The sequence below is a fragment of the Delphinapterus leucas genome, chromosome 2 (genome assembly GCF_059928025.1).
Source record: "Delphinapterus leucas isolate spDelLeu-1000000601 "Yukka" chromosome 2, BTC_Dleu_Yukka2, whole genome shotgun sequence".
Lineage (NCBI taxonomy): Eukaryota > Metazoa > Chordata > Mammalia > Artiodactyla > Monodontidae > Delphinapterus > Delphinapterus leucas.
In genome coordinates, this window is record NC_143130.1 from 166,418,660 (window position 1) to 166,444,075 (window position 25,416).

The 25,416-nt window shown below is 37.8% G+C and overlaps 1 protein-coding gene across 1 annotated transcript in view; it reads right to left on the reverse strand.

Moving 5' to 3' along the window:
* The window catches only part of EML5 (EMAP like 5), a 159,088-nt gene that overhangs the window by 7,169 nt on the left and 126,503 nt on the right, over positions 1–25,416 (reverse strand). Inside the window, exons 30-33 of the mRNA XM_089906279.1 lie at positions 23,357–23,459; positions 5,514–5,722; positions 4,493–4,701; positions 734–891 (exon numbers count right to left, since the gene is read on the reverse strand). Of these exons, the coding sequence (XP_089762405.1) occupies positions 734–891; positions 4,493–4,701; positions 5,514–5,722; positions 23,357–23,459 (679 nt within the window). The remainder of the gene's footprint in view (positions 1–733; positions 892–4,492; positions 4,702–5,513; positions 5,723–23,356; positions 23,460–25,416) is intronic.

Genomic DNA, 25,416 nt, shown 5'->3' on the forward strand with positions numbered 1-25,416 from the left:
ATGTTTTTTTCTCTTATACAGTCTTCCTTTATGTGAAAAGCAAAAGCTGCTGCATATTTGTGGTTCTTTCAATGCTGTATAGGAATGTACTTACTTCCTGGTCACACATACATTCCATTTTAACATGCTAGTAGGAAATCAATGATAAGTGTCTGGTTTCCACTGGGAGATTTGAAAACCACTCAGAAAAAGGCCTCTCCTCACACATTTTGAGGTCTTGTCTTAATTTTATCTAACAAGTTTGCCTCAAACAAAAGCAAACAAGGCAAAGTTTATTTCTAGTATCCTCTTATCCTTTTCTAATGCAGCAGTATGAATTTTATCCCTTAGTATCCAGTTTGAACCAAAAAGAAAGCAGGCAGTCGAGATGCATCCTGAGTCCAATGGCAAAGATTCCCCCATAGATCACCACCTACTACTCAGCCAGTATTTATACAGGCAGAGAGGCATTAAGAAAATCAGTTCCTAACCTGCAAGATAGCTACCTATCAATACCTCAGAAAAATGATCACCCAGTTGGAGTTTAGACTTACCTACAATGTGAAAAACACTGGGAGGGATTTAAGACCAGAAATAAAAATCAACAAGGTGGTGCATAAAAGGCAGTAAAGGAGAAGCATATGAGGAGGAAGGTCAGAGGACAATCCATGTGGCCTAGACATAACTAACTGCAAACCAGAGGCATCACAACGCATGAATATTCAATAAGGCTGTGAAAAGAAAGAGGACTCACGGCCTCTCCTTGCCACCAGTGACAATAAGTCCGTCTCGAAGGGTGGTGTACATGGCAAACACAGGCCCGTTGTGAGCTTTGGCCACGATTCTGCACAATATGTGGTCTTTCCACACACAGACATCTCCACTGATGGTACCTGTAAACGTCAAGTTATTCTGAAAAGGAGTGGGGAAGGGGGAGATAAACTCATGAAAAGTTCAAATAGAGTTCAAACAGCAATTCTCTATGTAAGTGTGAGCCTATGTCACTTTTTTTTTTTTGGTAGTGAAACAAGTGTTTATTAGGAGGAAAAAGGGTACGTGTGGAGAGACACATGGGTGGACTGAGAGAGAGAGTCGCGCTATGTCACCTTTTTGATACAAAGAGCATGGATGGCGGGAAAACAGTAGAGTCAAGAGTCAGAAAACCTGAACTCAAGGCTTAGCTTTGTTAGGGCCATTTCCTTTTCCAGATCTTTTGTTTATTAGCTGGAATAACTTTGGTCAAGGCTTTTAACCTCTATGAGTATCAACTTTTTCAGTGTAAAACGAGGGATCTCTAAATCCCTAAGGTCCCTTCCAATTAAAAAATGCTGTAATTCTAGTTTATATCACCTCTTTGGATTGCTTCCCTCTAGCTGCCCAAGAAATAACTTAAAGGTCATTAGTAACTGAGAGTAAAAAAAAAGAATAAGAATAGGGAGTGAAAATAACTTTTATTAGGTTAGATAAGGTATTTTGTCATGGAAAGTAAAACTATTATCTGTAGCAAAGTTGTAGTTTTTCAGAAATTGTATATGAAAATTAATATTTGCCATGATTTCTTAAAATCAAAACAGCAAAAGTTACTGCATTTCTGCAATGAATCCAAACTAAGATAAACGTGTTAAGGCACCGAAAGCTTAAGAATGACTGAGGTGCCTGAGAACTGCAGTCCTGATGCAGTTCATTTATGCAAAAGCTGGAGAAAGCAAATCCTGCGTTATGTGCTAGTTTTGTCTCATTTTAGCTTCACTTTTAGAGTAACTTATATAAGATCCTTCACCAAAAACAATATGGAAAGAACCAATAAGAAAATAAGATTTTGGATTGTATCAAAAACAGATTTTCTTGAATCTTTCTGAGAATACTAGTTCGTAGGCTTAATTTCCCTACAATTTAATATTATTTCAAATTCCTCAGCATTTATACTTAATCTCTGTATCTTTTATTTGGAAAACAATGATTATATTGGGTTGGCCAAAAAGTGCCTTTGGCTTTTAAGTAAAAATAAAAGACACATTTTTCATTTTCACCAAGAACTTTACTGAACAACATATTCACCTTTTTGTTCCACCACCTTCTGCCATTTTTCAGGCAACTTCATAATTCCATCTTCCCAAAATTTTTTATCTTTTTGAGCAAAGAACTGTTCCAGGTGCCTTTTACAGTCTTCCAGGGAATTGAAATTTTTCCATTAAGAGAATTTTGCAAATACCTAAATAAATGGAAATCCGAAGGTGCAATGTCTGGTGAATACGGCAGATCAATCAGAACTTCCCAGCCACGCTGTAACAGTTTTTGCCTGGTCATCAAAGAAACATGTGGTCTTGTGTTATCCTGATGGAAGATTATGTGTTTTCTACTGACTAAGTCTGGATGCTTTTTGTCGAGTGCTGCTTTCAGTTGATCTAATTGGGAGCAGTGCTTGTTGGAATTAATCATTTGGTTTTCCGGAAGGAGCTCATAATAGAGGACTCCCAATCCCACCATATACACAACATAACCTTCTTTGGATGAAGACCGGCCTTTGGTGTAGTTGGTGGTGGTTCATTTCGCTTGCCCCACAATCTCTTCCATTCCACATTATTGTACAATATCCACTTTTCATAGCCCATCACAATTTATTTAAAAAATGGAACACTGTCATTATGTTTAAGTAGAGAATTGCATGCAGAAGTACGGTCAAGGTTTTTTTTCGCTTAACTTATGTGGAAGCCAAATATCAAAGCGATTCAAGCCGGTGCAAATGATTTTCAACGCTTGATTTGGATATTTTGAGTATGTCGGCTATCTTCCTCGTGGTATAACGTTGATTGTTCTCAATTAATGTCTTGATTTGATCACTATCAACTTCAACTGGTCTACCCGACCGTGGAGCACTGTCCAGCGAGAAATCTCCAGCACAAAACTTCACAAACCACTTTTGACACGTTCAATCAGTCACAGCACCTTCTCCATACACTGCACAAATCTTTTTTTTTTGCATTTCAGTTGCATTTTTACCTTTCTTGAAATAATAAAGCATAATAGGCCAAAAATGTGGCTTTTCTTCCATCTTCAATATTAAAATGGCTACACAAAAATTCACCAATTTTGATAAGTCTTTTTTTAAATGCACACTGATATGACAGCTGTCACATACAATCTAACAAAATTGTTTCTAATGACGTTAAAGACATCTAAGTGCTAATAGAGCCATCTTACAGAAAAAACTGAACGAACCTTTTGGCCAACTCAATACTTGTCACATAGGAGCATCTTTAATTCACGCCTTATCTGCGATTGGAATGTAAAAACTATTTTACTTTGCCTGCTCTTTTCATAGCCCCTAGCATAAAGGATGCTCAAAAAGGCTTAAACTGAACATCAATCCATTTTGTTATATAACAAAACATTTGCACTGATTGCACTGTTGCTTCAAACATAAAAAGTCAATTATGACTAATATTCTTTTTTTTATGAAAATATTGAGAAGGTTTTTATTTAGGCAAAAGAAAAATGAACGTGCAATAGTATCACTCTTTTACTTATAATTTCTAAAGGCTCCTCACATATGACTAACAGCCTAATCTTCAAGTTTATTTTCTATTGGGAATGGGCAATTGACTAAATAAGGAATTTTATACACAAAGATTAGTTAACGTACATGGGCATATTAAATGTCAAACACTTGAATGCGTAAGCTTTTCTTCTGGAAAGAATTACTGGTCTTGTATTAAGAATCTCCACAATATTTAACTGAAGTTTGACATGGCACAACCAGCACTTTCAATGGTCTCAAAAATATAAGTGTTCTTTAAGAATCTAGAATTATAATTTTCTTCCTTCGGGTATTACATACCCACATAAACACTTTAGTTAGAAAACCGACTTAGTTTTTTGATGCACCAAAGGATTTAAAAAGCCTGGCCAGGGCAAGGTATTAAAGGAAAGAGATGTGTCTTGTAAACCACAAGCCCAGGTGGAATGGGGGAGGGGAGGGGAGGAAATGGCTCTTGAACACTCTTTCTAGTAAACTAGACCAGGAACTGAGCTCGCCTTCTTCCCTTTAATGAGAGACACTGGCCAAGAGCACTTCCAACTACATAATAAGCAGTGAGTTAAGATGATAGGAAGCAAAGGAAATCCTAAACCAAGTACCACCTTAAATACTAGAAAAATCACGTTTCATGATTTATCTTTCTCCTATTCTGACAAATTATTACTAGGACCTAGGAGATTCAGGGTGACAGTTATAAAATTAATGAAGGCTTTTGAGAATGGCAATGGCCCAAGGACTCAGATGTTTTATAATCCTTCTCCCTCGTTAACTCTCTTTCCCAGTCCCTGATTTCTGAAAGTATCAGAATTTGAAAGCTGAAATATATGCATGACCAGGACATATGTAAGGATTAGGGGACTAGAGTGCCATATAAACAACATTCATGTGGTTCATCTATCTAAGGCAAGAAAATTGAAACTCGTCCAATTTGGGTAATTCACAGTTACATTACCACATGCATTTTAAGAGACATACTGCACCAAATGCAACAGCAAGCATGGTCTGCATCCGGGCATCTTGCAGTGTGCTCAGTAGCCCTTTTTTGCTAAGAAGAGCTCTTCCTGCCAACGTCCAGAACTTAACATGCTTTACTCCCACAGAGACAAACTGGGAATCTGAATCTGGTCGGAATTCTGCCACAAAAATACGTTGGTTGTGACCAGCTCTGCTGGCAACTTTGGCACCTGATAAAAAAGATACAACAAAATTTTCTAGGTTAGTATAAGAACTAAGCTAATTTTTACAGGATCAAACAGTTATTGAAAATATATAGTTCAAAAAATAAATGCTTATAAAAAGAGAGAGCAGGGAATTCCCTGGCGGTCCAGTGGTTAGACTCAGCGCTTTCACTGCTGAGGGCCCCCCTGATCGGGGAACTAAGATTCCACAACTTGCGCTGGCACGGCCCCCCAAAAAAGGGAGAGGGCATGTCCCTTGCACTGCTACCTAGCAATCACATGACATACAATTAATAGTGTTGAGGGTCATTTTTACATATTTTTGCAAGTGATGTGTGATTTATGGAAAGCTTTATTATAATTTAAGGGGCATTTTAGAAACCATATCTTATTTTTTTCTGTGTAGCTCTATGAATTTCACTTTTTTATAATGGCTATGTAACTGAAAAGTTTTGTCCGAAATGTGTTAAAGTAATATTACCCTATTGCCCTTCCATTATCACTTAACAATATAATTCATCTCATTCTTGAGTAAGATCCTCTATAACCAAATAATAATTAGCAAGACACTTACATGCATAGTTTCTTACTGAAAGAACAGTGAATCATTTATAATATTAATAACTTTCATTAGTTTATACTTTGTTTACAATTTTACTGGGTTTTGAAAGTAGAACATACCTACAACTGTGTATGGGTATTGAGTAGGGCTTAATAGTGAATAATGGTTTCAATCACCAAGTTAACACAAATATGAAATAGAAAATTCCTATCACCCCATTTTTATTTTTTAAAATTACAAAGAAAAAAATTCCTACCTTCCTGCCATCTCCAAATGGTAATTGTATGTTCTGGGTCTAGCCCCACAGATAGCAAGAGTTTTCCAGTAGCACTGAAACTAACTGAACACACTCCCTTTGAATGGTAGCATCTTAGTATAGATAAGGTCTGCTTGTTCACTGCATCCCAGATGTGGATTGAAGGAGCTGTAGCTAAACAAAGATAAAATCCCAAAGTTGTAATACACCTATTACAAATGTTTCCATTTCTAAGGCTGATGCATACTCATCTCTGAAACACAAGAAAAATATGTACCAAAGAAAGACTGTACTTAATAAAAAATAGCTCAAAACTAAGACTGAATTAAAAAGAAAGAAAAGGGAAGAGAAAGGAAAGGAAGGGAGAAAAATACAGACTACTTCCTCAGGCTATAGTCCAAATTGCACTTTTGAGAAAATAGCATTTAGACAAGCAAATTAGGTAATCACAACTTTAAACAACTTTTCAAAAAATAATGTATGTTTTAGATACATGTTAAATCTTTATATAATTATGTGGAGAAATATAAAAACATTATACACTTACGAAATACCAGGATATATTTATTACCTATGTTATATGAAGGAGAGATAGAAAGTGAATACAAATTGAGAAAGGCAGTAGGTAGGAAACCACGTGAATAGATCACAAAGGAAATCTTCAACTGCATAGGCATATATCTGGTAAAAAACTAAGTTCATATCACTTTATAAGACAGTAGTTTTGTTTTTTTTAAACAGGATTTCATGGAAGAAATTAAACTGCTAATGTTTTAAAAAAATTATATTTGTTGTTTTTTTTCTTTTTTAGATTTTTAAATTTATCTTGTCCAGTCTTTTTCTACAGCTTAAAAAGTCTTCCCAGTTCTCTGTATTTCCTAGGTTAAAAAACCATAGCTTTGGACTGTCCTTTTTTCAAGAATTGCACCCTATAAAAAGGAATAGGTAAGTCAATTCAGCAGCTAATTCAGTCTCAGAACATAAGTACTTTTAGTAAAATAATCAAAATATGGAAGTGCATTTGCTTCAAATTATAAATTTTATTATAAATTTAATCTCTCCAATGATGGACTCTGCACTTAGCATGAATCCACACTCCTCTCCATGATCGGCAAAGCCCTACGTGACTGACTCCTGCCCCTCTCTAGGTTCATCTCAGAGGCCTTACTGCAGTCACACGGACCTTCCTGTTCCTTGATTCAGCTTTAGGGCCTCCCCAGGAGGGAGTTAACAGATGCAGGACTGAGGTTACTATCACTAGAATGGCCTGCTTGCTAGTGTGTGAGAACTTGACTTTTGAAATGTCCCCTATGTTGATAAGGTTATTTTGTCCACGGGGGGCACTGAATACCTGCTTTCTTCTGGGACTATGGTATTTTAGTAGTTGTGGCTTTGTGTCTATGTGACCAGCCCCCAGTAAAAACCTTGGTCTCAGAGTCCTCAGTGGGTTTCCCTGGGCAGAAACACTGCACCTGCATTGATATATCTGGCTGCTGGTAGAAGAAGCAGGTTCTGTGTGACCCCTGGAAGAGTGTGTTTTGTTTTTTGTTTTTTTGCGGTACGCGGGCCTCTCACTGTTGTGGCCTCTCCCGTTGCGGAGCACAGGCTCTGGAAGCGCAGGCTCAGCGGCCATGGCTCACCGGCCCAGCTGCTCCACGGCATGTGGGATCTTCCCGGACCGGGGCACGAACCCGTGTCCCCTGCATCGGCAGGCGGACTCTCAACCACTGCGCCACCAGGGAAGCCCCAAAAGCATATGATTTTAATTGAGCATATTAATCACTTGGAAGGCATTCAGAAAATTCTATTAGAGTCTTATCTTGATATTTGCATTTTAGCATGTATTACATTGCAGAATAATAACTTTAAATTGAAGGTTAGGTGGAAGTTCCTCAATTGTACAGTTAAACAGATTTTTTAAATATGGAAATTTTCTCTACGCTTGTATCAAGATCTAAAAAATGCTGCTGGAACTGTAACTTGAGCCCAGAAAATACATTTGCTGCAAATTTGTGTGGGAATGGGAATCTCAGTTCTCATCTTAATTTTTGACAGTATGAGAAGTATATAGTGAAGTTTGGTGTTACTTGTGATTCAAAGATTAGCTGCCATCAAATGACTTTCCTGCAGTGTAAGTTTCACATATAAGCACTGTAACTGAAATTTCAGGTTGTAATTGTAATTTCCCTGTTATTTCAGGTTGAATCATTAAGAAACATTATCAAGTATGCAGCAAAAACTAATTTCCAAAGCCACTGAGTTTTCCATAACAGAGACTGAGGGCAGTTCTTCTCACTCAGAAAAATTTCAGTCCTGGCTCTGAGCTACAGAAATTGCCAAAAAAACAAAAAAACAGAAAAACCCAAAATGTTACCACTGCTAAACCACTGAACTGCTGTGGGGATAGGGCAAGTCAGGACTTTCACCTTCTATTTCTAACATAAATTAACAGAACTGATGATGGTTAAGTCTATGAGAGCAAACAAAATTAACTGTTGACTCTAAATAACAAAATACTGAAGTTCAATTACACATGATAGATTGAAATATTTTCCACAAACCACCTGCTGACAAATAACACAATGAATAGCCATAAATGCCTTAAATGATTATAGAGGCAAACTTCAGTCACTTAAAAGTGCACTGATTCCTCAAAGAAACAACTGGCAACGTTTGTCAACCCATCAAGAGCCAAGGGAAACCATTAAAAATCATCTGCCTTCTTTGGTTTTGTCTTTAGTGACTACTGATGTTGTTCCCAATGTCCTCAGTTCTTTTAGCAATGGTTTTTGCCAAAAAGCTAAGAGTCTTAAGTTTATTTTCTCTGGACACTTGTTCGTTGTAATCAAACATGATTTAATTAACTCACAGTAATAAACAGCTTTTCTTGATTAGCTAACAAATGAGTCATTCAGAAACTTACTTAGGTTGTAGCCACATTTTATTTTTTTTGGAAGAAATTCTGTTGTGATGAGATATTGTCTTAAAGTTTCTAATTTTTCTGATTTTTGCTTTCCTGTGAACTGGGAATGCTGTGATAAAGTTTAGTGTGAAAATGTTGACATATATTGTATTCTTTCAGCACAGCTATAGTATCATTGCATAATAAACACAATGTTTTACCAACTAATTTCATAACAACATAATCCACACTTCACTGTGCCTTTTGAGTTTGACATTCGAAGTCTATTTTCCTTTCCTCTCTCTTGTTTTGACATGATAGATATACCCTGGTTAAAAACCAAAAAAAATGGCAGCAATGTGGATGGACCTAGAGAGTAGCATATTTAGTGAAGTAAGTCAGATAGAGAAAGACAAATATGGTATGACATGACCTATATGTAGAATCTAAAAAACAATACAAACAAATGTATATGTAAAACAGAAACAGATTCACAGACATAGAAAACAAACCAGTGGTTACCTAAGGAGACAGGAAAGAGGGGAGGGGCAAATTAGGGGTATGAGATTAAGAGATGCAAACTGCTTTGTATAAAATAGGTAAGGATATATTGTATAGCACAGGGTAATTATAGCCATTATCTTGTAATAACTTTTAGTGGAGTATAAGCTGTAAAAGAATGAATCACAATGTTGTACATCTGAAACTAAGATGTACATCAACTATACTTCAATAACAAAAAAATGTTGTGGAATAGCAATACACGTAGCACTCAAAACCTGTCAGGTTTTAAAAGAGAATCACTGCAATTTGTACTGTGCTAAGCAGCAGTGGAAAGCAATGAGAGTGTTGTAAACAGTCTCTGTTGCAACTATTCAACGCTGCCATTAAAGCACAAAAGCTGCCGTAGACGATATGTAACTGAATGAGCATGGCTGTGTCCAATAAAACTTTATGGATACTGAAATCTGAATTTCATATACTTTTCATGTTTTGTGAAATTTTATTCTTCCCGTGTTATTTTCCAACTACTTAACTTAATAAAAACTATACTCAATCATGGGCTGTACAAAAACACGTGCTGGACCAGATTTGGGCCAAGGGCTGTAGTTTGCTAACCCCTGCTCTTGAGTGTAGACCAAGAGAGCAAGGACCTTGCCTGTTGTGTTGAATAAATTTGTAGTTAAATAGTCAAATCACAAAATCATGCTTTACCCTGGAGGAGGGGAGGGAAATGGATACAAATCACATAAATTGGTATAAATCAATGTTTTCTTATCAAACTGCTAATTCTTACTATATTATGTAAACTGAAATACAGTTGAAAAAGCCTAGTTATTATAATATCTAAAAACAACAGGCATGCATTGTTCATCTAACAGCTTTTTAACTTCACAAAGCCACGGTCAAAATCAATAATAGGGCTTCCCTGGTGGCGCAGTGGTTGAGAGTCCGCCTGCCGATGCAGGGGACACGGGTTCGTGCCCCGGTCTGGGAGGATCCCGGATGCCGCGGAGCGGCTGGGCCCGTGAGCCATGGCCACTGAGCCTGTACGTCTGGAGCCTGTGCTCCGCAACGGGAGAGGCCACAACAGTGAGAGGCCCACGTACCGCAAAAAAAAAAAAAAATCAATAATAAAAAGTTATTTTCAAATCTTTAAATGCTCTGTTGATCTAGTATGTGCAATAATTAAGATGGTTACATAAAAATAATAAATTTAAAAAAAATTTATTTCTAGGCAATACAATTTATTGATTCATATTTAAGATCAAGTTTTAGCCCCACCTTTATTCTTACCAGCTATGTGATATTGGCGAGTTAATATCTACTATGAAGAATTCTTTTGATGACTAACAACAATGCTGGGCACACTAATAAGGTCAAAATATATTACCTTTTTTTAAAAAAAAACATTATTGCAGATAGGGCTCAGCATCATGACATTAAAATGCTGTATTCTTAATTTAAAAGAAATCCAAAATAGGTTCAAGTATCTTATTACTCTATAAAAATCTGGGCTATCATTACTTAACAATATGACTAAAATAGAAAATGATTAATTTCCTTACCTGACATGTCTGCTGAATCACCTATAATGGAAATATAGCAGAATAATAATTATCCATAAATACTATAAGCAAAATTTGTAAAAACTCAATTATCATAAAATGATAATTTTAAGTAATTTAAATAATTGTTATATAAAAATTAATTTTATTATGCAAAATTGAGTACACTGTAAGTAAAGCCACTAATTTCAATTATATATGCATATTAACATTCTATGCATATGACCTTTCAATCTTTGGATCAATATTTTCTTTATATATAGTGAGTCACATGAAATTTTAAACATAACTTAAAATAATATTGATATGGTTTAAAATTGATATGACTTTATTTTGGTTTAAAAAATGCCCTGTTAACAGATCCTTTGGGCTTTAGAATTAGATCTAAACCTTCTGAGAGAAATGATGGCAAAAGTTAGCATGTAACTCAAGAAAAAAAAAAAGCTCTTAATTCAGGCCACAAATTAACCCCTTTCTTACTTTTTTTAATTAAACATTTTCTGTATGAGTAAAAGATTACCAAAAAAGAAAACACGAAACTCATTATATTTGCAGTGGAAATATTTATTAACCACAATTTTAGAAGCAACAGTCTATGGCAAGAAAGCAAGCAGAAAAATTTAGCAATCTTTTCAAAACAGATGATTGTTCTGTGCTTTGGTAGAGCTTTACATCCCTATGAAATAATTATTTCAATGACATATGTAGACCTATTGTATCCTGACCTGGAATATGAGAGAAAAGGTAATGAAGTACTTGACTCTGCTGAACAGACCAGTCAGGATATACCACTCTTAGTTTTGAACATGCTCTGATAACAACCAAATGATGAGAGGACTTGAAACTATGTAACATGAAGAATGGTTTAAAGACTGAGGGTGTTTGGTTTTGGCGATCAGGCTTATCCCAGAATATCTGCAGGGCCTGGGACAATTAAGAGTACAGATAAAGATCTAAACATCACAGGTCTAAATATTCTGGGTGCCCCAAAATGAGGACCAGTGAATTGCAATGAAAGAAAAACAAATTTTGGTTCTATATGAAGAAGCACTTTATAACAGAGCTTCCTGGGCTTCCCTCGTGGTGCAGTGGTTAAGAATCTGCCTGCCAATGCAGGGGACATGGGTTCGAACCGTGGTCTGGGAATATCCTACATGCCATGGAAAAACTAAGCCCGTGTGTCACAACTACTGAGCCTGCACTCTAGAGCCCACAAGCCACAACTACTGAGTCCATGTGCCACAACTACTGAAGCACGCGTGCTTAGAACCCGCACACTGCAACGAAGAGCAGCCCCTGCTCACCACTCGAGAAAGTGGCACAACTCGAGAAAGCCTGCGTGCAACAACAAAGACCCAACACAGCCAAAAATAAATAAATAAAATAAATAAGTTTATTAAAAAAAACAAACAAACAGAGCTTCCTAAGGAGAGGTTAGGTTACTCTGTTAGGCATCAAGTGATAATGGGGTTCAAGCACATGTAGGAGGATCCTTAATCAAATATGTAAAAAAGGAGATTCAAACATCTAATGATGGACAGTTAATGATGGATAAAATGATATATTTGGCTCTGAGATTCAAAGAAAAAAGAAAAGTTTGAATGTAACTGGCTAAAATACCACAAAAGCAAATATTTCAGTTCCTCTATGATTTATATGACTTTTTAACAAAGAGAACCATATACATTTTAGAAAGTGTTTTCGTGCTTTGTGGGTTTTAAACAAGCCTGGCATGCAAAGTACCTACTGATTCAATTTTCTTTAGGTTCAGAAGAGAAAAAGTCTCTTACTCTTTGATCTTCTCTTGAGTCTTTCTTACACTTAATTAGGCATCAGTAAAGAATTTTATGTCTTGTGGAATGGTACAAGTAGGGCAAGGCACAGAACTACATACATGATCTAAAATCCATCTCTGTACTGGCTGAACTTTGACTTGGAAGGAGAAAGGGGGGGAGATAATTAGCCATTCCACATTCTCTATAGTGTTGCCTTTCAACAAAAGGGAAAGAATACAAATATCAAATCATGCATTTGAAATGAACATAATATTTTATGTCAATTATATCTCAATTTTAAAAAGGGAAAGAAGTAGAGGTCAAATTCCATGAAAGATTAATTTGTGACATTTCTTAATCAAAAGAGAAAACTATAGCCCTAATATGTTAAACAAAGTTGCCTTTTTTTTTTTTTTTTTTTGCGGTACGCGGGCCTCTCACGGCTGCGGCCTCTCCCGCTGCAGAGCACAGGCTCCGGACGCGCAGGCTCAGCGGCCATGGCTCACGGGCCCAGCCGCTCCGCAGCATGTGGGATCTTCCCGGACCGGGGCACGAACCCACGTCCCCTGCATCGGCAGGCGGACTCCCAACCACTGCGCCACCAGGGAAGCCCCCAAAGTTGCTTTTTTAAAGGGAGAAAAGGGGAAAGAAAAGGAGAAGGAGCAAAGCTGGAATGGAAGAACCATGCCTTCTAGGATTCCATTCATAGAATGTAAATTCCACTAACATAGAGATTTTGTCTTTTTTTGTAAGCTGCTTATACCCCGAGCACCAAGAACAATACCTTGCATGTGGCAGATACTCAGTAAATTTGTTGAATAAATGAACTTAATAAAAATTAACTGATCAATAACTATATGCTAAGAAGCACTAAACATGATGCTTTCATGACCAAAATAGTAACTTGGTCTCTTATTCCTCATGCAAAGTGAAAAGAAGACTTCAATTTCAAAAACTTAGTGTGAAAATGGGCTAGATCTACGTATTTATATTCAAAGATTAGAAAGGCTGGATCAACAGGCAGAATAGAAGGACGTGGAGCTCACCTTCTCCTACAAATACATCAGAACTACATCTACATGTGGAACCCTTCTCACAGAATACCTGCTGAACACCAGCAGATCTCATAAAACCAAAGTTGCAAGAAAGATCACCACGTAACCAGGTAGGATGAAAGAAAAAAAAAAAAAAGAAGAAGAATCAGGACAGGACCTGTGCCCTGGCAGAGAGCTATGAAAAAGGAAAGATTCCCTCACCCTGGGAAGTCTCTTCACTGGTGGTGAGATCAGCTGGGACAGAAAGGGAGCTTCAGAGGCTCAGAGAAGAGTAGAGCAGCCGGTTTACAGCAGGCGGAACAGATAGAGACCAATACAGAGGGTCCTGGCCACCTCCCTGCCCTCCCCAGCCTGAGATGTGCATCTGCTGGTGTGTGCGGGGGTGCTGGGCACTGAAACTTGGGTTTCAGAGGACAGATCTGGAGAGAGGACTGGGGTTGGTTGTGTGGAGACAGCCTGAAGGGGCTGAAGTGTGGTCCAAGCCACAATCAGGGGTGTGCGCAGGAAGGAGCTTGGGTCTGCAACTGAAGTCCCATTGTTACTGCTCGAGGGGAGGGGCAGGGCCCCTGCCATAGCAGCCTCCCATTCTTGGAGTGCTCATGGTGGTGCAGCTCTGCCTCTTTGAGGTCTGGGAGAGTGTAAGCACCAGAGGATTGTCCATACTTGGAGGCAGGGCTGAAATCCAAACCGATCCCCAGGGGCCGTGTGACTTTGGAAGCAGGGCTGAAATCTGAGTGTCCCAGAGGTTGTGGGATCTGTGAATTTAGGCACTTTGTAAACTCAGTGCCCGTGGGACATCCGAGCAGATTACTGGTGATCTTGTGGATGGGGCGGGTCCAGCGATAGTGGCTGTGGGCTTTTCCAAAGTCTGGGCTGACTCAGTAGCTCTACGATGGGTCCAGGTGCAAGACTTTGGCAGTCCCGGTACCTGACCTCAGCAGTTCTGCACCAAGGGATCTGCGCTAGTGGCTTTGTGAGCACAGCACCTGAGGGACACCCAGGACAACTGCCTGAATTCCCACGGTTGAGGTGGGGCCGAGGGCAGTGCCAAAACAGTGTACTTTGTGAATCCACACAACGGGTGACAGGCAACATCACAGAGCGCACTTCCTGGTGGACAGCTCCTACAAAGCAATACTCAGTGGCTCCTCTCCCTGCTCCAGCCCTGCCTACCTCACACCGCAGTTCAGAAATGGATCTGGGGGTGTCTACTCCAACAAGTGGGAAACAGACCTTGCCCCCAACAGGGCTGTGACAAGCACAGACCAAAGAGGAGGGCCCATTCAACATCCAGTGCAGGCTCTGGTCACCACAACAACAATTACACCCCCTATCAAGGGGATAATGGTCAACACACACTGAGGAAAGATGTGGCAGGTATCCATACTAAAAACAACCCTCGCTCTAAAAATATTAGACTCATGGAGCATACACAGGGACACTTCCACATAAAAAGAGCCCTTCAGGACCACAGTAGATAACTGTTTCTCTTAAATTCATAAAGCCAGAGAAATATGAGTAAAATGAAGAAGCAGAGGAACCACTCCTGATTTAAAGATCAAGAGAATTCCCCTGAAAGAACAAAGAATGAAGCAGACCTCTCCAGTTTACTAGACCCTGAGTTCAAGAAGGAAATAATGAAAATACTGAAGGAATGAAGAAGGGCTATTGACAGAAATGCAGATTACTATAAAAAGCAATTAGAAACTATAAAGAGGAGCCGATTAAAATTAGAAAACTCATTTGCCAAGACAAAAGCTGAGCTAAAGGCAATAAATAGCAAACTGGATAATGCAGAAGAATGAATAAGTGATCTGGAAGGCAGAATAATGGAAATCATCCAATCAGATCAGCAGACAGAAAGACAAATGAAAAAAACAATGAAAGCAATATACAAGACCTATGGGATAATATAAAGCATCCCAATCTACGCATAAGAAGGATTCCAAGAAGGAGAAGAAAAAGGGATTGAAAAAAAAAAAAATATATATATATATATATATATATATATATATATATATATTTTTTTTTTTTTTGCAGTACGCGGGCCTCTCACTGTTGTGGCCTCTCCCGTTGCGGAGCACAGGCTCCGGACGCGCAGGCTCAGCGGCCATGGCTCACGGGCCCAGCCACTCCGCGGCATGTGGGATCTTCCTGGACTGGGGCACGAACCCGTGTCCCCTGCATCGGCAGGCGGACTCTCAACCACTGCGCCACCAGGGAAGCCCTGAAAATATATTTGAAGAAATTATGGCTGAAAATTTTAGAAGGAAACATATATCCAGGTACAGAAAGTGCAGAGGGTCCCAAACAAGATGAACCCAAACAGACCTATACCAAGACATATTATGACTAAAATGGCAAAAGTTTAAGACATAGGGAGGATTCTAAAGGCAGCAAGAGAAAATAAAGAGTAAATGACAAGGGGACACCCGTAAGGCTCTCAGCTGATTTCTCCACAGAAACATTGCAGGCCAGAAGGGAGTGGCAAGATGTATTCAAAGTCCTGAAAGGGAAAAACCTGCAAAACAGGATACTCTACCCAGAAATATTATCACTTAGAATAGAAAGAGAGATAAAGAATTTCTCAGACAAGCAAAAACTAAAAGAATACAACAATACTAAACCAATCCTAAAAGAAATATTGAAAGGTCTTCTCTAAATAGAAAAGAAGCAAGAATCTACAGGAAAGAGAAAATCACAATTGGAAAGTAAATCAAATAAGCCAATAGACAGATTTTTAAAAAATCAAAAAAAAATTTGTGAAAGCAATAACTACAATGAACATCAAAAGGATAAACACAAAGATGTAAAAGATGACATCAAAATCATATAATGTGGGGGAGGAGAGTAAGAAATGTAGACTTTTTGTAGATTGTTTGTTTGTCTCAAAGTCTCTTTATTCCTTTGCTCATTCTTTATTATGAAATGCTTGAGACATGTCAAGTGGTTTTTTTTTTTCTCTGTGGCCACACTGCACAGCTTTCAGGATCTTAGTTCCCTGACCACAGATCGAACCCAGGCCCCTGGCAGTGAAAGCACTGAGTCCTAATTACTGGGCCACAAGGGAACTCCCAATTTTTTTTTTTAGAATGTGTTTTAGTCTATAGGACTACCAGTCTAAAGCAAAAAGATACAGTAATGAGTTATCATACTTGAGAAACAGTGAAAAACAGAGTAACCACAAATCGAAAACATACAACAGATTCACAAAAACCAAAAAGAAGAGAACATAAGCATAATACAAAAGAAAATCATCAAACCACAACAAGAAAACAAAAAGAAAAAGGAACAAAGAAGAAACACAAAAACAACTGCAAAACAAGGTTTAAAATGGCAATAAATACATATCTATCAATAATTACCTTAAATGTAATGAACTAAATGCTCCAAACAAAAGACACAGAGTGGGGAGGGGATAAATTAGGAGTTTGGGATTAACATATATACACTACTATATATGAAATAGCCAACAAGGACCTATTGTATAGCACAGGGAACTATACTCAGTATTTTATAATAACCTATAAGGGAAAAGAATCTGAAAAAAATAGATATATGTGTATGTATAACTGAATCACCCTGCTGTACACCTGAAACTAACAAAACATTGTAAATCAATTATATCAATAGTTCAATAAAAAAAAAGAAAATCATATGTACTCTCAAGTACAGCTGTAAATTAGTAATTATGCTCCTAAGCCTGAAAAATCTCACCCAAAGCCTTAAAACAGTGTGAAAAACATAAGAAAAGTCTCCATGATACTAAGAAAAAAAAAAAAAAAGGACACAGAATGGCAGATTGCATACAAAAAACAAGAGCCTACAATATGCTGCCTACAAGAGACCTGAAAGTGGTTTCAGGCGAAGAACACAATAAGTCCCCTATATACGAACAAGTTCTGTTCTGAGAGCGTGTTCTTAAGACCAACAAAGTTAGCCTCGGTATCCAACTAACACAACTGGCTATATAGTACTGTACTGTAATAGGTTTATAATACTTTTCACACAAATAATACATAAAAAACAAACAAACAGAAAAAATAAAGAAGACTTTTTTAATCTTACAGTACAGTACCTTGAAAAGTACAGTAGTACAACAGCTGGCATACAGGGGCTGGCATTGAGTAAACAGGCAAGAAGAGTTACTGACTGGAGGAGAGAGAGGAGTTAGGAAGGAGACAGTAGAGCTGAAGGATCGTCAGCAATAGGAGATGGAGGGCAAGCTGCAATTTCACTCACACCTGACGCTGATGGAAGGCATGTTCCCATCTTTGAAAGTTCACAACGTGAAGGTTCGTATATAGGGGACTTACTGTACACATAGAGTGAAAGTGAGGGGATGGAAAAAGATATTTCATGCAAACAGAAATGACAAGAAAGTGAGGAGAGCAATATTCACGTCAGACAAAATAGACTTTAAAACAAAGGCCATAAAAAAAGATAAAGAAGGCCACTATATAATGATAAAACAAGAGGAGGATATTACACTCGTTAACATATATGCACCCAATAAAGGAGCACATAAATACGTAAAACAAATACTAACAGACATAAAGGGAGAAACTGACAGGAGTACAATAATAGTAGGAGACCCCACTCACATCAATGGACAGATCTTCCAGACAGAAAATCAATAAGGCAATGGAGATCCTAAATGGCACAATAGACCAATTGGATTTAATTGATATTTTTAGGACATTACATCCAAACAGAATACACATTCTTTTCAAGTGCACATGGAACATTCTCTAGGATTGACCACATACCAGGACACAAAACAAGCCTCAACAAATCTAAGAGGACAGAAATTACTTCAAGCATCTTTTCTGACCACAACAGCATGAAACTAGAAATCAACCACAGAAAGAGAAACGAGAAAAAATGATTACATGGAGACTAAACAACATGCTACTAAAAAACCAATGGATCAATGATGAAATGAAAGAGGAAATTAAAAAATACCTTGAGACAAATGACAATGAAAACACAATCATACACAATCTATGGGATGCAGCAGAAGCAGTTCTTAGAGGGAAGTTCATAGCGATACCGGCCTTCCTCAAAAAACAAGAAAAATCTCAAATAAACAACCTAACCTACCACCTAAAAAGAATTAGAAAAAGAACAAACAAAACCTAAAGCCAGCGTAAGGAAGGAAATAATAAAGGTCATGGAGGAAATAAATACAATAGAGATTTTAAAAAACAATTGAAAAAAATCAATAAAACCAAGAGCTGCTTCTTTGAAAGGGTAAGCAAAATCGACAAGCCTCTGGCCAGGCTCACCAAGAAGAAAAGAGAGAGGACCCAAATAAACAAAATAAGAAATGAAAGAGGAAAAATAACAACCAATACTGCAGAAATACAAAGAACAGTAAGAGAATACTATGAACAATTATATGCCAACAAATTGGAAAACCTAGAACAAGTTTCTGCAAACTGAAGTCCAGGACCAGATGCCTTTACTGGGGACTTTTACCAAACACGCAAAGAACTTATACTGATCCTTCTCAATCCCTTCCAAAAGACTGAAGAGGAGAGAACACTCCCAAAGCCATTCTATGAAGCTATCATTGCCCTAATACCAAAACAAGACACAGACAATACCAAAGAGACTTGCCTGGTGGCGCAGTGGTTAAGAATCCACCTGCCAATGCAGGGGACACAGGATCGATCACTGGTCCAGGAAGATCCCACAAGCCGTGAAGCAACTAAGCCCATGTGCCACAACTACTGAGCCTGTGCTCTAGAGCCCGCAAGCCACAACTACTGAAGCCCACATGCCCTAGAACACACGTGCCACAACTACTGAGCCCATGTGCCACAACTACTGAAGCCAGCGTGACCTAAGGCCTGTGTACTGCAACTACTGAGCCTGTGTTTTGCAACTACTACAAGAGAAGCCACTGCAATGAGAAGCCCGCACACCACTACAAAGAGTAGGCCCCGCTCATTGCAACTACAGAAAGCCCGCGTGCAGCAACCAAGACCCAATGCAGCCAAAAAATAAATTAAGACATAAATTTTAAAAAAGAGACAATACCAAAAAAGAAAACTACAGGCCAATATCTTTGATGAATATAGATACAAAAATTCTCAACAAAATATTAGTAAACTGAATCCAACAACACATAAGAAAGATCACAGGCCTTGATCAAGTGGATTCATCCCAGGGTCACAAGGATGGTTCAACATACACAAATCAATCAACATGATACACCATAACAAGAAAAGGAAAGGAAAGAAAAGGAAAGGAAAGGAAAGGAAAGGAAAAAGGAAAGGAAAGGAAAAAGGAAAGGAAAGGAAAAAGGAAAGGAAAGGAAAGGAAAGGAAAAAAAGACAGAAGGGAAGGGAAGGAAAAGAACAGAACAGAACTACATGATCACCTCAATAGATGCAGAAAAAGCATTTGATAAAATGCTTTTGGATGCTTCAACATCCATTCATGATAAAAACTCTCACCAAAGTACGTATAGAGGGAACATATCTCAACGTAATAAAAGCTATTTATGACAAACCCACAGCCAACATAATACTCAATGGTGAAAAGCTGAAAGCCTTCCTGCTAAAATCTGGAAGAAGACAAGGATGCCCACTCTCACCACTTCTATTCAACACAGTATTGGAAGTCTTAGCCACAGCAATCAGACAAGAAAAAGAAATAAAAGGTATCCAAATTGGAAGAGAAGAGGTAAAACTGTCATATGCAGATGACATAATATATATAGAAAACCCTAAAGACTCTACACAAAACTACTAGAGCTGATAAATGAATTCAGCAAGGTAGCAGGATACAAGATTAACATACAGAAATCTGTTGCATTTCTTACATTAACAACGAAATATCAGAAAGGGAAAGTAAAAACACATTAAGAAAATAAATTTATTTATTTATTTATAGCTGCATTGGGTCTTCATCACTGCGCATGGGCTTTCTCTAGTTGCAGCAAGCAGGGGCTACTCTTCTTTGTGGTGCGCGGGCTTCTCACTGTGGTGGCTTCTCTTGTTGCAGAGCATGGGCTCTAGGCATGCGGGCTCAGTAGTTGTGGCTCACAGGCTCTAGAGCACAGGCTCAGTAGTTGTACGCATGGGCTTAGTAGCTCTGCGGCATGTGGGGTCTTCCTGGACCAGGGCTTGAACCCATGTCCCCTGCATTGGCAGGTGGATTCTTAACCACTGCGCCACCAGGGAAGCTCACACATTCTCTTTTAAAATCGCATAAAAAAAAATTACTTAGGAATAAACCTGACCAAGGAGGTGAAAGACTTAATATGCTGAGAACTATAACACACTGATTAAGGAAATTGAAGATGATTTAAAGAATTGAAAGATATACCATGCCCTTGGATTGGAAGAATTAGTATCATTAAAATGGCCATACTACCCAAAGCAATCTACAGATTTAATGTGATCACTATGAAATTACCCATAACATTTTTCACAGAACTAGAACAAATAATCCTAACATTTATGTGTGACCATAAAAGACCTAGAATTGCCAAAGCAATCCTGAGGAAAAAGAACAAAGCAGGAGGCATAACCCTCCCAGACTTCAGACAATGCTACAAAGCTACAGTAATCAAAACAGCACAGTACTGGCACAAAAAACAGACATATGGATCAATGGAACAGAACAGGGAGTGTAGAAATAAACCCACACACCTACAGTCAATTAATCTTAGACAAGGAGACAAGAATATACAATGGAGAAAAGACAGTTTCTTCAGCAAGTGGTGTTGGGAAAGCTGGGCAGCTGCATGTAAATCAATGAAGTTAGAGCACATCCTCACATTATACACAAAAATAAACTCAAAATACCTTAAAAACTTAAATATAAGACATGACACTGTAAAACTCTTAGAAGAAACCACAGGCAAAACATTCTCTGACATAAATTGTACCAATGTTTTCTTAGGTCAGTTTCCCAAGGCAGTAGAAATAAAAGCAAAAATAAACAAATGGGACCTATGCAAACTTATAAGCTTTTGCACAGCAAAGGAAACCATAAATAAAATGAAAAGACAACCTATGGACTGTGTGAAAATATCTGCAAATGATTCGACCAACAGGGCTTAACTTCCAAAATATACAAACAGCTCATACAACTGAATAACAAAAAAATGAACAACCCAATCAAAACTTGGGCAGAAGACCTAAACAGACATTTCTCCAAAGAAGACATACAGGTGGCCAACAGGCACATGAAAAGATGCTCAAATCACTAATTATCAGAGAAATGCAAATCAAGACTACAATGAGGTATCACCTGATACTGGTCAGAATGGCTATCATCAAAAAGTCTACCAATAATAAATGCTGGAGAGGATGTGGAGAAAAGGGAACCCTCCTACACTACTGGTGGGAATGTAAATTGGTGCAGCCACTATGGAAAACAGTATGGAGGTTCCTCAAGAAACTAAAAATAGAGTTGCCATATGATGCAGCAATCCCACTTCTGGGCATATATCCAGAGAAAACTCTAATTCGGAAAGATACATGCACCCCAATGTTCACAGTAGCACTATTTACAATAGCCAAGACATGGAAGCAACTTAAATGTCCATCAAGAGATGAATGAATAAAGAAGATGTGGTATATATACACAATGGAATACTAGTCAGCCATAAAAAAGAATGAAATAATGCCATTTGCAGCAATATGGATGGATCTACAGATTATCACACTAAGTGAAGTAAGTCAGAAACAGAAAGACAAATGCCATATATCACATGTGGAATCTAAAATATGACACAAATGAACTTATTTACGAAACAGAAACAGACTCACAGACATAGAGAACAAACTGACGGCTACCAAAGGAGAAAGGGAGTGGGGGAAGGATAAATTAGGAGTTTGGGATTAGCAGATACAAACTACTATATATAAAACAGATAAAAAACAAGGTCCTACTGTATACCACAGGGAACTATATTCAATATCCTGTGATAAACCATAATGGAAAAGAACGTGAAAAAGAATACATACATTTATATATAACTCAATCACTTTGCTGTATACCAGAATCTAACACAACATTGTAAATCAACTATATATCGATAAATAAATAAATAAATAATATATTCAAAGATTAGAATATTTTGTATATAACAGGTGAAGTATTGGTCTACTTTCTTTTTAAAAGTAGAAAATTTTACAGAAAGGAAGATTACAAAGGTCTTTGTGGCATAACTGTAGAACTAACTGATCCAGAGAACAAGTTTCTAACTGATCAGTTTAGTGATTTATGAAAAATGGAGATATTAGAAGCATAAATTATCTTATTCAAGAAGAAAAAGACATCTGGAAAGCTGGCTTAGCAATTGAGGCCCACTGAGATCCAATAAACCCAATGATTTTGATAATTTTTACAAATTATACCAGGGTTGTGACGATGTGACTGACCGCGTCTATTATGTAGTAGTCATAGTGATCAATGACTGGTAGATATGTCCTAAAGAGACCTACTATCCTCTCAACATTTTGCTTGTGGAGTTACAGCCTTCGTTTAAGTTTTCTATAGAGTTGAAAGAAAACAGCAAGACAGGGGATTTCAAAAAAAGTTGGCAAATTAGATCACTGCCAAAGAAAAGGGCAGAAGGGCTCTACTAACATGGAACAGACTCGGCTTCTCTCTTCTTTCTAGATTATGCCCTGCTGAGGCAGATGTGCTCCCCCTCTCAGTCCAGTTACTTCTCGGCTCCTCTTATTTACCATTCTCTCCTAAAGTTCTTCTTTTCTGCTTTATATGCTATTGAATAAAAACTTTTTGCTCATCAGAAATTTCTGCTACAGGACTGAATCCAACTATTTCAACTACCACAGAATAGCTTCTTCTTAATTCTGAACCATCTGAGCCAACTCAGATAACCCAAGTGAGAGAAAGGTGCCTGGAAGCAAATAATATGGTAAAACTGAGTATCTGCTTTATGTATAAATGCATTTTGAACAATACACAAATATGTTTTAGTTTTTTCCTAAGATATTAAATTAATTTGAACAAGACAATTACTTAAAATTGTTTCTTTTTAAAATATAGAAACATACCTACTTGGCCAGTTGCCACTATGTTGATAAATTTGGGGTGCTGATTTACAGTGAGGCACAGAATATCATCATTATGTTCCTGATAAAAACTCTGAGTCCCTAGAAAAAAAAGAATTTGAGAATTAAATCTGAAAACTTTAAGGTGAAATAGTCAAATGCACTTACACAGAGTAATAAACTGCTGTGTTTAACTTACTTGCTTATTTAACACACATACATGTATATATTTTTTGTGGCCGTGCCGTGTGGCTTGCAGGATCTTAGCTCCCCGACCAGGGATCGAACCTGTGCCCCCTGCAGTGGAAGCGCCAAGTCTTAACCACTGGACTGCCAGGGAAGTCCCAACACATATTTTTTGAGCACAACATATACACTTCATCCTAAGGATGGAAACATGACCAAGAAATCCTTAAAGTAACGAACCCTGAAATGCATAAGCCATGTAATACGAGGTTGAAGACATCAAGTGGCACAAGAGAGTTAAAGATCAAAATGCTATGGAAATTTGTAGCAGATTCTTCTTCTTACAAGCAGATGGCACTTCTGGACTGACACGACAGATTCTGTACATGTGAATGTGAGTGGGGAAGAGCCTTCCAGGGAGAGGGATACTTGAAGCAAAGGTACAAAGGCAGGAAAGTACTGGGTATGCATATAGATGGCTCATTTGGCTGAAGTGTAGGGTAACAAAAAAGAAAAGTAAGAAATAGGTTGGGCAGGCAAATTGGAACTAGAATTACAGAGCATTTTGAAAACAAGCCTATTATTAAATTTCATACTTATTCTGTAGTCAGTGGGGAGGTACTGAAGAATCCTGATCAAAGAAGTAATGTGATTACTCTAGCAGTAGTGACAGTGAAGAGACCTTAGCAGACTATGATTGTGCAGGAGGCAGTAAAGGTAGGCTTGTGCAAGTAAAACGGAGGGGTGGGAAATGAGGTCAGGACGGTAGACTGGGTCCGGATGATAGAGTACCATCAATACTAGGTCCTCCGAAAAGCAAAACAAAACCAAAGAAAACATTTTTAAAATGTCATTTAACATATCTAACATTACTTTAAAGGAACTTCTCGAAGTGAAATGGGCTTCATATTTCCCAGGGCTGAGAGTTCAGTTAAAGGAACAAACAAGTAATTATATGTGCTGTTGGCTCAATTAGTAGATCAGCTAATAGGTCAAGACTTCTTAGACTGTAAACATAGCAATGTATCTCCATAATGGTGAGAGGCCAAATAACCAGAACTGGAGCAGGTGCTTAGTCTTCCCTCTGCCATCTCTCACTACATCCCATCATTAGAAAGATGATTAATTAAAAATCAGGAAATTAAAAATAAAGAAAATTACAAGTGTAAATATGAAAGTGTATTTATACTTTCATCCCTATGTAATTTGTCTTTTGTTATCGTCCCTATTCTCTTTGAAGGATAAGTGAAGCCTCAAAGAGGATTTTCTTTCTAAGAGGTATTTTTTTTAAATGACCCAAATTATTAAATGGAAAATTGCCATTGATTTGTGTAGTACTGATAAATCTTTTTCCTAGGGCAACTATAACAGAAATATCATATTAATTATTAATACTGACCAGGGGTTGGGGGATTATGACTCACATAATCCACTCTACCTAATTAGAATGAAGCTACCAGAGGAAAAAGCCAGAAATGTTTGGACTAGATAATCTATATTTTTACTTCCAACTTTTAGACTTTTATGAAGTTTACAACTATATGTAATAAAATAGAATTCAAAATTAATACTGAGTATTACTAGTAGAATTATCACATCATTGGTCATCAAATGATGCTCAGAGAACTTTCTTTGCTTTTCAACAATCCAATCAGTTAAAGAGAAATCAGGAAATATTTTCTCATTTTCTTGAATCTAACAAGGTATCATCAGTCAAGTCACCGGCAAGTAGCTTTCTTAGTTAACCTCCTCGGCTTTCCGAGGGCTCAGTGTGAACATTGCCACTCCACCCCGCTCCCAAGCAATCACTCATCCAACGTGCTGCTTTCAGTCACTAACCGTCAAAGACAACCATCCACTTATGCGTTTAGGT